General features: G+C 28.3%; 1 protein-coding gene across 1 annotated transcript in view; it reads left to right on the forward strand.

Annotated features, from left to right (window-relative positions):
* The first annotated feature begins 5,090 nt into the window (after window positions 1-5,090).
* LOC129946099 (sodium- and chloride-dependent glycine transporter 1-like) overlaps window positions 5,091-13,447 on the forward strand; it is a 208,223-nt gene continuing 199,866 nt past the window's right edge. Inside the window, exon 1 of the mRNA XM_056056135.1 lies at window positions 5,091-5,550. Within this exon, the coding sequence (XP_055912110.1) occupies window positions 5,473-5,550 (78 nt within the window). The 5' untranslated portion in view covers window positions 5,091-5,472. The remainder of the gene's footprint in view (window positions 5,551-13,447) is intronic.

Here is a 13,447-nt window from a genome sequence, read left to right on the forward strand (position 1 = left end):
TGGCTTCAAAATAATTTTGTCTCATAGTTTTTTTTTTATAAAAAAATAAAAACATTACTAAAAGTTGGTAAAAATTGATTTAAAACTCAAATATCTTTTAAAAAATTTGAGATTACGGCTTCAAACTAATTTTGTCTTATAAGAAATATTGTAATAACATCGTTTAACAAGAGTCAAACAGTCCATGTATTCGTAAGCAAATAAAATCTAAAAAATTAGTACTCAAATTTGGTAAAAATTGATGTTCGGTTCTCTATATCTCGTGAACAATAGAAGATATTGACTTCAAATTAATTTCGTTTATTGAAATTGGAATTTGTTTCAAAAATCTTGGTTTACAAAGTTTGGTTTTCAAGAGCTCAAGAGTAAAAGGTTTTTTTACATAAACACGATTTTTCGCATAGCTATACAAAAACAATGTCCAGCGGTATCAAATCGCATGATCTTGGTGTCCAGTTGATATCGCAGCCACAGTAAACCCATATTCGCTCGAGTTGTGTAACATGTGGCACCGTCTTGTTTAAACCACATATTCTCCAAGTTGTTTTTTCAATAGCATCAAAAAAAAATTCGTATGACCAATACGCTCCTATAGACGGTGACAGTCGGTCCATCATCGTTTTCGAAAAATTAAGGTTCAATCACACCTCCGGACTTATTAGCGAACCAAACAGTGGCCCCAAATAAGAAAATTTTGTTTATTAACATACCCAATGAATGACAAATGTGATTCTTCCCTAACAAATTTTTTTTAATAATCGCTGTCCACCGAATGTTGTTCAAGCACCCATTCGACATATCTACGAAGTTGTGAATGGTCAGCTTTATATGATTGTAGGTGAGGATCCAAACGCAAAATACGCCATTATGTGCATAAGACAATCCCAATTCCTAAGAACAATTCCAGTCTTTTCAAACTTCTTCACAATTTTGCCAATTGCTTGCGTAGTCGGACCATTATGTTAATCACAATCTCCTCTTAAAGCACTATAATATGGTTGTGGTAGAATCGCTATTTTTGAAGTAGGTTTTCACAATTTGTATGCATTTTTCGATAGTCAAGTGATCCATTGCCGTAAATGCCAGACTTTCAACTGGAAAAAAAACTAATTGGTTTAACAACTAAGATTGACAGATGTCGAATTCCAGCCTTATACTTTTCAAACTGCAAAATTGATAACCATTTACTTTCGAACTGCCTGTTGTTTTTTTTTTAATTCATACCAGTTATTTTCCAGGTTATTATAAATACATTTTTAAATTATATGTTGTAATGCACATGGGGCTAACCAAATTTGTCCACCTTTTTTCCATAACAAATTGATCTAATAGATACTTTTAAACTTTAAAAAAGTCAAATAATTCATTCGATAAATTGGATTGATAGCAATTGATTTTTAATGAAAAATTAAATTAATTAAACCGTCTTTTCCTGTTGACTTTTAAAAAAAAACGTTTGTTTTCAAATGACGATTTGTCATTCATACCACAAAAAATGTTTGAGTCTTCAAGGCCATCCATAGAAAGTTATCAGTCTATTTCTAAATTGTCAATTGGTGCTTTTCCTCCAATTCTGTTATCTACTCTAGATTACAGGAATTTTATAAAATGTGTTTTTGATTTTATGTTCCAAACCTGCTGACTTTTTAAAGAGCTATAAACACCATTATTTACCTTTATTAATTTGTAGTGGTTTATACGATTTGTTTGAGTATTTTACAACTTGTATATTTTCAGTATTGTGAAGCTTAACAACAATTATTATTTATGAGTAAATTAATAATTCAGTGTGCCAGACAAAATATTTCAATTTACAAAAAATGTATTTAAAAAATGATAAGATAATATAAAAACTTAAGATAACTCAACTTGAGACGTCACTATTTACAAAAATAAGTTTAGATTATAATATGAAAGAAAAAGCGTACTTAATATTACAGACGATGACGTACCTACGACAACTTTAAGAGCTTTATATTATTTATTCTATGATAATAATGTATTGATTGTTGAGTTGATTGATGTCTTGTTTTATATTGTATATTATTTGTAAGCAGTAATAGCCATAACTTTAATTTTTCTATTTCGATTTGTTTTTATTGTTTTCACGAATTTCCATTCAACAAAACTATATTTTTTTTATTAAATACAATTTAAAAAATTTTTAAAATAATTGCTAAAAAAGATAAAATTTAAGTAAAGTCTTTATGTACTCGTATCAATTTTTGATAAATTTGCGTAAATTACTGAATATCGAAAACAATATTTTCTGTGAAATAAAATAAGTTTGAAGCCAATATTTTTAATTTTAAAAAAGTTATTTGAGTCGAAAGTAAATTTTTACCAAGTTTTAGTATTGTTTTCTCTGTCTATTCGATTTTTCTCAAAATGTGTCTTACTGTTGAAAACAATATTAATTATAAGAATATATTAGTTAGAAGATATTATCTCAAATTTTTAAAAAGATATTCGAGTCGAAAATCATTTTTTACCAACTTTTGCACATTTTTTTTCGGTTTTTGTCAAAAAACTGTCAATTCGATTTTTTGAACAATTTTGACAACAGTATTTTTTGAAAGATAAAAATATATAAAAGATAATATCTACAATTTTTGAAAAGATATTTGAGTCGAAAACCAATTTTTACTAACTTTTATACATTTTTTAGGTTTTTATTTTTTGTAAAAATAACTGTCAATTCAATTTTTCTCAAAATTTGTCCTAATGAAAACAATATTTCTTATAAGTCAAAATTAGTTGGAAGCTATTATCTGAAATTTTTAAAAAGATATTCCAGTCGAAAATCATTTTTTACCAACTTTTGTTAATTTTTTTTCGGTTTTTAATTTTAAAAAAAAACTGTCAATTCGTTTTTTTTTTTAAATTTGACTGAGTGATGAAAAAAAATATTTCTTATAAGATAAAATTAGTTTGAAGCCAATACCTACAATATTTGAAAAAATATTTGAGCCGAAAATAAATTTGTACCAACTTTTATGCATTTTTTTAGGTTTTTATTTTTTGTAAAAAAAATTGTCAATTCGATTTTTTTCAAGATTTAACTAAATGTTAACAACAATATTTTTTGAAAGATAAAAGTAGTTTAAAGCCAATATCTACAATTTTTAAAAAGATATATGAGTCGAAAATTAATTTTTACCAATTTTTATACTTTTTTTTTATGTTTTTATTTTTTGTAAGAAAACTGTCATTCGATTTTTTTCAACATTTTTCAGAATGTTGAAAACAATATTTCTTATAAGATAAAATTATTTTGAAGCCAATATCTACAGTTATTGAAAAGATATTTGAGTCGAAGATCAATTTTTACAAACATTTATTAATTTTTTCCTAGGTTTTTATTTTTTGTAAAAAAACTGTCAATTCGATTTTTTTCAACATTTTTCAGAATGTTGAAAACAATATATCCTATAAGATAAAATATGTTTGAAGCCTAAATTTCAAGTATTTGAAAAGATATTTGAATCGGTATTCAATTTTTACCAACTTTGAGTAATGTTTTTTATTAGATTTTTATTTTTTATAAAAAAAACGGTCAATTCGATTTTTCTCAAAATGTTATCAGATGTCAAAAACATTATTCTTCGTTACACAAAATTATTTTGGAGATGAAATCATATTTTAGTCATAAAATTTTGGAGGTGACACATTTTTTTTCAGTTTTAAAATTTAACTCAAGTCTAGCGTTTTTGGTTCGTAAGATATTTAGGGTTAACCAAAATGTTCACCTTTTTTTAACTGCTATGGTAAAAAAACCACCCACGCAATTTTCTTGAGAGCCCTGTCTGCATCTTTCTACCTTATTATGTATATAACAAAATTTAATTGAAGTCGATATCTCTTCTGGTTCTTGAGCTATGGACGACGGAAAAAACGTCGCGAACGTACGAACGTACGTACACACGCACGCACAGACATCTTTCTAAAAATCTTTTATTTCGGCTCTAGGGACCTTGAAACGTCGAGAAATGTCAAAATTTTCAATTTAACAAATCGGACCCATTACAATAACTTCCTATGGGAAGTTAAAAATGTCCTTTATAACCATGAAGTCAAGTTAAATCCTAAGAATGCAAACATAACTTACAATGTCTAAGACAGCAGAAGCACTCTTTCGAAAATTAATAAGGTAAGTATAATCTAGGCTGATAATAAAATTGAGACTTCCTGAGACAAATCTTGCAAAGCATTCATTTGAAATCTTGTTAAAGTCTTATGTCATCGGAGATCACAACTGACAAATTAAGTGTCCTAATGAAAGGTTAATATTTCAATTAATTTAAAGATCCATTCACTGAAATTTTTAAGGCGTTTCAATGAAAGATTTGTGTTTTACGTTTTTCTATACCATTTTTGAGTAAGACCTCAAGTATTTCCGTTTGATTTAATTTGAATTGAATTGAAGCTAAAATTAAACTAAATTAATTGAAGTTAAGAATCTTATCAAACGTAGGCGCTCAGGATGTTAACAATTAATCATCCCTTCTAAGAATCTCCACTCGCCTACATTAAAGGTTTGTTTTTTTTTTTGTTACCTATAGAAAACTTGAATGAATTTTCTCCAATCATTATCAAATTCTGTTATTTTTATTCTTAATCGATAGCTACTCAAGAACATTTTATTTGAAATGACGTTTGCAACAATTTAGACAGCAGACCATAATTCCAAAAACAATTGATTCATAATTTATTATAACTTACTGGCATTTATAGAGAAGTAAACGAGTGTTATCTGACAAGCATTTCCAATATAAGCTTCGATAAAAATGTAAGATGTAACTGATATACCCAATCAGTTGCCTATAGTACAGAATACCTCTTTATAGCACCTACCTATCTCGATTGTAGATAATCCAGTCAACCAGTGGACAGTGGGGCAGTTGATTTTACTGTAAGCCAATTCACTTACTAGATTTTAAAAAATTTGCCTTGAAACAACAACAAATCTTAAAGAGCTTGGCAAGTATAGGTATACATATATTTATGTAGGTAGATAGGAAGGTAGGCAAGTTGGTATATTAGTTAGGGAGTTGATATAGCCTGCTCAACGTTTAGGCGAATTAAAAGATTCAACCATGGGTTAGTCTTGTTTGTAAATTAACAGCGACCAGTTGAGATCGTGCCTTGGGGATAGACGATCTTTCCCACTACCATCGCACCATCACCACCGACCGCCACGAAATTCTACCGCCATCAATAAGTTGCTAATAAAATTAAAATAAAAAGTGAATTTTTCCATATTTTGCTTTGATATTACCGCGTGTCGCGTCTGCGTCAGAGTCGGAGTCAGCCTCAGCGTCATACCGGCTCGACTTTAGGTGTAATTTTAAAGGCTCTCTAGCAATTATCACCATTTTAAGCAAATTAAAAATTTCAAATTGATCGTGTCGTGGTATCGGGAGATTGATCGTCACATTTAAACAAAAAAAAGAACCTACCAAAAACTACGCCATGGCAACGCAAAGTGATTCAAACATCTCTAAGAGAAATGGTTCTGGAAATTTCACTGCTGTCGAGCCTACTATGATGGTGAGTTGGAGTTCGAGTTGAGTCTAGTCTAGTTTAACCACCATCCAGCTGAATTTTGTTACATAAATTTGTCACAGATCTTACAACTTCTTGCGTATCGGTTTTCATTTCATTTTCTTTTTGTTTGGTTTTGTTGTTGTTTTGTATCTTTAGTGCGTATCTATCTATCTATCTATTCACTTACCTGTTTCGGGAAGCTTTCGAATTTGTATTTATGTTTATTAAAGTGCGTTTGTATCTTTTTCAATGAGTGGCGATGGGTTATTTAAATTAAAGAGTTATTTCTGAAGGAGCGTAGTCATCAGGGGGTTTTACAGGTGACTCGATTTATTGGGAGAAACCATTACTAATGTACGGATTGAATCATCAAATATATCTGTAATTAAAAAAACTTACAATGAATTAAACTGCCATTGTAATAACTGACGAAATAATTAATGTGTCAAATTAATCACAGACACAGCGATTTCAAGATAATAAAATTCACATGGCATTCGATTGATTAAATTTAAGGATTATAATTAAAGTACTTAAAGTTGTAAACATGAATAATAATAATGATGTGATAATATTATAAGCTAGATATGAAGATAAGAACGAATGCACTGATTTTGAATATATGACTTGAGGTTGTACCAGGCCCGTGTGTAGATAACAAACTTCACTGACAATCTCAAGAAAACATAAGAATTATGTTTAGGTTATTCAAATGTTTTAAGGACTTAGGATATCTTAAAAGTCTGCAATGGAATATGTTTAATAACGGGTTTCCGTCATCGTGCCATGTTTTAAAATGCTAACATAGAAATGTGTGGAAATAATTTTTCAAAAAGTGCATTAGGTGGTTTTTTAATAGTAACTACTCAAAAAATTAAATTAAGTTTTTATTTTGTGTTAAATATTTTGCGAACCAGTAATCTCAAGGACTTCAATTTGATACAAGGAGTACACATTAAAAAATTATTCATGCTTTATGTAAAGTAAAAGCAATCGACTAACAAAGAAAAAAATAGAAACTTTTAAACAAATTTAAAATAAGTCACTTTTTAACAGTTTTTAAAAATACTACACAAAATAAAAACAAAATTGATAATAGTTTTTTTAAATACACTGACATTTTGAGCACATGAAAATACTATGCATTGACTTCAAACTTTTTTCAAATTATTAAAGATATTTCAAGGTTTTCAGAAGAATACAATTCACAATTATAAATATTACAAATATGTAAAATCTTTTAATATATTGGTAGAAATTATTTTTAACTTCCCATAGGAAGTTATTGTAATGGGTCCGATTTGTCAAATTGAAAATGTTGACATTTCTCGACGTTTTAAGGTCCCTAGAGTCGAATTAAAAGATTTTTAGAAAGATGTGTGTGCGTGCGTGTGTTCGTACGTTCGTACGTCCGTACGTTCGCTACATTTTTTTCGTCGTCCATAGCTCAATAAATTTTGTTATACAGATAAAAAGGCAGAAAGATGCAAAAAGAGCTCTCAAGAAAATTGCGTGGGTGGTTTTTTTAACATAGCAGTTTGAAAAAAGGTGAACATTTTGGTTAACCCTAAATATCTTACGAACCAAAACTGCTAGAGACTTGAATTAAATTTTATATAATATATTGTAACGTGATATCAACGAAGTATATTTTTTGAAAAAAATCCATCTAACGGTTTTTTTTTATAAATCAAAAAAACTGAAAAAAAAATGTCAAATCAAAAATTTTACGACTCAAATATGATTTCATCTCCAAAACAATTTTGGGCAACGAAAAATAATGTATTTGACATCTCATAAAATTTTGAGAAAAATCGAATTGACAGTTTTTTTATAAAGAATAAAAATCCAAAAAAACATTAGTCAAAGTTGGTAAAAATTGAATATCGATTCAAATATCTTTTCAAAACTTTGAGACATTGGCTTTAAATTTCTTTTATCTTTCAAAAAATATTGTTTTTAACATTCAGTAAAATTTTGAAAAAAATTGAATTGACAGGTTTTATACAAAAAATTAAAAACCGAAAAAAAAAATTAACAAAAGTTGGTAAAAGATGATTTTCGACTCAAATATCTTTTCAAAAATATGAGATAATAGCTTCTAACTATTTTTTGCTTATAAGAAATATTGTTTTCAACATTCGATAAATTTTGAAAAAACCGAATTGACAGTTTTTTTTACAAAAAATAAAACTCGAAAAAAAACAATACTAAACTTGGTAAAAATTGATTTTCGACTCAAATATCTTTTCAAAACTTTGAAATTTGGCCTAAAACTAATTTTATCTTATAAGAAGTATTGTTTTTAACATTCGATTAAACTTTGAAAAAAAATCGAATAAACAGTTTATTTACAAAAAATAAAATTCTAAAAAACAACTATACTAAAACTTGGTAAAAATTTACTTTTGACTCAAATAGGTTTTGAAAAATTTAAAATATTGGCTTGAAACTTATTTTATTTCACAGAAAATATTGTTTTCTATATTCAGTAATTTTTATATAAAAATCCAACAGTCCGTTTTTTCCTAAAAAATAAAATCTACAAAAAATAGTACGCAAATTTGGTAAAAATTGGTAGGAGTACATATAGACAAGCAAGACAAATCGACAGACGGGATGGGAAGTTATCAGTGTGGGTCGCATCCCAGCCTCTTTTTTTTGATAATGCTACATTAAACACCGAAGACTTGTATTTTACAAAAAAGTTCTGTTGTTAACACATGAGAATATTTTTTAATAATCCAATTGATAGATTTTTTGCAAAAGAAAAAAACTCCCGAATTGATAAACGTCTCGAATTATTGATTACACTAGTTTACAGTACATCTGTTGCCAAAGAAATTTTAGTTGTTCCTGACTACACATAGTACAATATTTTCAAAAATATTATTAAAAAATATGTGTCAGATCTAATTTCTGAGACTCACCTTTGTAGGTATTAAACAGAAAAAACACGAAAGAATTAATAGTTGAGTTCTAAAAAACTTTGTTTTAAATCTTTTTGGTGATGTGTAGACTTTGTAAAGTGACGCATTAATGACCAACAATAGTCAAACGTCATGTTCTTATCCCAGAAACCCCGGTATCGCTATTCAATGACGCGTAAGCCTTGATGCATACGCTCTCCCAGCTCTTCACTCATATCTCCTAAATTTTCCGGAGTCCAGGTGACTGGAGGAAGTGGAATTTTATGTTCATATTGCACCCCATATTTCTTAACTGCAGCAGAAGGTCTTCTACGAGTTCAATATAATTTCCGGATTTCTTATTTTCGAGAAAATTTTGAATTACAGAGACGAAAGCTGTACCGGATTTAATCTTTTCCATAGTGACCCGAAGAAATTTTTGGCAGATGAAAGCAAGAAGCTGTTTCATGATACCCAGTTTTATATGTGATGGTGGAAGGATAATTTTGTCACGAGCTGCTAATGAATTCTGGACTATGTTTTTCTTTCCAGGCTCCATATTTTTTCTCAACGGCCAGTTTCACCTTATCCAAAGCTCTTGCTTAGCTCTACTGTCCCAAAAACATATAAAACAGGGAAATTTAGTGTAACCACTTTGTTGACCGAGAAGAATGTTCACCATTTTTAAATCGACACAAATTTGCCAATTATGGTAATTGTATTTAATTTTGTTCAAGACTAGCGAAATGCTAAATTATTCTTCCTTCAACTTTGTACTGTGTGCAATAGGTTTCCCAGCATATTTGTTTCCATTATGTAAAAGAATACATTTTAGGCTTCGTTTTGAGCTATCAATGAATAAACACCAGTCTTTGGTTCGTATTTTTTTAAGCGCGTTTTTAACAATAAGTTTTTGATATCTTGACAAAAGGTAATTTCGTTTTCTTTAATAAAAACTCTCTAAAGATCTTCAAATACAAATTTAGAAAACCAAAGTTTTTTTTTTGAGAAATCAAATGAAGTTTAAATTTTTCAAAAAAAAGTCCGATTTGTCAAATTGACATTTCTCGACGTTTCACGGTCCCTAGAGTCGCAATAAAAGATTTTTAGAAAGATGACTGTAAGTGCTTGTGTACGTACGTTCGTTTTTTCGTCGTCCATAGCTCAAGAACCAGAATAGTAACGATTTCAAATAAAATTTGTTATACAGATAATAAAGCAAAAAGATGCAGCAAGTGCTCTCAAGAAAATTGCGTGGGTGGTTTTTTTAACCACAGCAGTTTAAAAAAAGGTGAAAATTTTGGTTACACCTAAATAAACCTACGGTTTTTTATAATTCAAAAAAACTAAAAACTAAATTATCACCTCGAAAATTTTGCGACTTAAATATGATTTCATCTACAAAACAATTTTGTGCAACGAAGAATAATGTTTTTAACATCTGATAAAATTTTGAGAAAATTCTAATAAACAGTTTTTTTATAATTTATTTAATAGCTATTTAGTATAATTTTGAAAAAAAAAAATTAATTGACAGTTTTTTTTCCAAAAAAATTAAAATCCGAAAAAAAGTTTATAAAAGGTGGTAAAAAATTGATTTTCGACTCAAATATCTTTTCAAAACTTTAAGACATTGGCTTAAAACTTATTTTATCTTTCAAGAAATATTGTTGTTAACATTCAGTAAATTTTGAAAAAAATCTAATTGACAGTTTTTTTTATAAAAAAAACTTTGCTCAAAGTTGGTAGAAACTGAATTTCGAATCAAATATCTTTTCAAAAGCTTGAGATTAAGGCTTCAAACTTATTTTATCTTATAAGAAATACATAAGATAAAATGTTGAGAAAAATCAAATTGACAGCTTTTCTTACAAAAAATGAAACCTAAGAAAGAAATTAACAAAAGTTGTTAAAAATTGTTTTTAGACTCAAATATCTTTTTAAAACTTTGAGATAAGTGCTTATAAATATTGTTTTTAACATTTAGTAAAATTTTGAGAAAACTTATTGACAATTTAAAAAAAAATAAAAAACAATGCTAAAACTTGGTAAAAATTCACTTTCGACTCAAATAGCTCTTCAAAAACGAACTATTGTCTTCAAAGATTTGTATGTGTTTGGGTGTTGGATCATAAGTTCTTGGTTTAATATATAATGTTTGTTTGATTGCGTTTTAATGATCAATATTCTTGATGCAATTAATAAAAAACTAATTCATCTTCTGTTACCCGACGTTTTGCTGGCTATTTTCCTGCTTCTTTAAGGGATTTTTCAAATATATTAGCTGAAGATTTGAAATATATGTTACAATGTGTGGAACTATTTCTACTACATTTTTTTGTTGTTATGAAAAGTTGAATAAATAACACAAATAAAAAGATAAATAAACGAACAATTTAAATAATGGAACAAAAACACAACAAAGTTAAAACTAATATCACAATTTATCATTTCTTATGGCAACACTTTAATTTTTATTTCACAGAAAATATTGTTTTCGATATTCAGTAGTTTTTTTTATGAAAATCCAAAAGTCTGTTTTTTCATAAAAAAATTAATCTTCAAAAAATATTACCCAAATTTGGTAATATTTGATTTTCGGTTCTTGATACCTCTCAAATTAATTTCATTCATCCAACTTGTGGAAATTTAAGAAATGCTACTAAAATTGGTAGAAATGTGTGTTTCAACTAAAAATGTATTCAACAAAACTCGATTTTCAAACTAAACCATTTCTTTATATGAAAAATAGTTTTTGGTCATTTCAAAAATTTTAAAAAATAATTTAACTGACAACTTCTTTAACCCAACACGAAAACCAACAATCTTTTAAGCGAGACAAATCGATAGACGAGATGGGAAGCTTTCAGTGTGGGTCGCATCCCAGCCTCTTTTTAAATCTTAAAATACATTAAATATTATTTAACAGACGCTTTGGATATATGAGCAGGTTCACACGATACAGTCGTAGATTTTATTTATGTCGATTTTATTTTTAGTGAAAGTAAAATACAGAAATTAGTTTCATATGTATATTATACACATGATACAAATCTATCATGTAACTTTACCTTCACAGATATTTTCAAGCTACGGACATGATTTTTTAATTATTGTTTGTGAAATCGAATGTTTTGTAGATTTGACCTCTCAAGGTGAGTGAACTCCCAATTCAATTCAAATGTTGATTAATTTATTGACTCTCAAAGAATTGAAGAGGCCTTTCACTAGACACAAATTTATAGAAGCTCAATAGTTTATTTTTCAATGACACACATTTCGATTTCATTTAATGGATTTGTTTTATAAAAGAATTTATTTATCTATAAATAATCGCCAAGATTAGTAAAAATAATGTTGGTAATCTTTTTATAATTATTCTTTTATTTTTACAATAATTTGCAATGTTCGGTTAGTTAAACAGTTAAAGATTATCTTACTGCCAACAAAATGTTATCTTAATGTTGTTTTTTATTTCAATTTTGAACCAGATTATTTGTGATATTTCTTTGTAAATTTAAGCGACCATAAAGTATTAAAAAATGAAGACAAATAACAATTAAACGACACACGCCCAGATAAGAAATAATAATAAAAGTAAAATGTATGATTTATAAGTACATATTTATATTATTATAAGTATCTATATTTTTATGAAGGCACGAATTCATATATATCTTCACCTTGAAAAATATTTGTACTGAAAGTCAATTTATGTTTATTTTTTAAAATGATGTTCCTTACACGGTATACAAAAACCTTAAAGAAACCCTTGATATTTGTCGTCATCACAAGTTCGGTCGGAGAAGATTCGTGTTAATAATGATAGAAAAGGTGTAACAAACTAAGTCGTAGGAATTTATATGAACTCCAAATTTAATGAAAAATACTTTTGCTTAATCGAGGACTGTTGTTAAAATAATGTGGCACCAATAAGCAATGTGGTTTCTTTATTTTAAAAACGTGTCCTTACAAACAAAAATATAAAAAAGTTACCTCGACCATTTCATTACTACCAAGCATTCCATTTTGTATTTTCAAAAGTATAGGACTGGAATTCGACATTTGTCAAACTAAATTGTTAAACCAATTTGTTTTAGTCGAAAGTTTGAAATTTACAAAAATAAATCGCTTAACTATCACACAACAAAAATGGTGATTCTTCTACAGCGACAAATCGTGCCTTAAGAGAATATAATGTTTTAAGTAATCGTCTATCTACACAAGCAATTGTCAAAATTGTGAAGAAATTTGAAGAGACTGGATTGGTTACAAATATTGTAAGGACTGTGCATTATCGCTAAAAATATTGCTGCTGTAAGTGAAAGTGTTGCTGAAGACCCAAATGTGTCGATTCCTCGTCGTTCTCAGGAAGTTTTAGCTGCGCATTCACAACGACGTACGAGTAGATACGTCTAATGGGTGCTTGAACAACAGGCGGTGGACATTGATTTTTCGAAAAAAATTTATGGTTTTCCATTTAAATGTAGAAGTTTGCATCTTGATTTAAAAATTAGGTAAATATCTTTGTAGGAAAAAGAATCTTGGAAGTAGTCCTTGTCACACAAGTTATAATGGCTATAGAGTAAACTGCTCCGATTGACAGGCATTTTTAATCATCTGATGTCGGTTAGATTCTTCAAGATTTTGGATGATTTCGTAGACCTTCTTTTTCATCTGAACAATTTTGTTGAGGTTGATCTGCACAACTTCTCCACAGGAAGCAGCAATGTTTTCCCATATCCTTATTCCGAATTTCGTAGAGCATCATTATCTTACATAACCAAGTTTCCCGTAGACCAAAAACACTTTAATTAAATAATCAGCCTGTAACTTTAGTCTTAAAGTAAAAAGTTTTGGCAGTACTGTTTCCAAATTAATTGAATAGTTTGTTGCTGTTAAGGGAGTATTGAAAATTTTCTTTAAGACATTTCTTTGAAACATTTAAATTTCCTCGTATTTTTGCATAACTCATAAAAATATTATATTTT

The sequence above is a fragment of the Eupeodes corollae genome, chromosome 2 (genome assembly GCF_945859685.1).
Source record: "Eupeodes corollae chromosome 2, idEupCoro1.1, whole genome shotgun sequence".
NCBI lineage: Eukaryota > Metazoa > Arthropoda > Insecta > Diptera > Syrphidae > Eupeodes > Eupeodes corollae.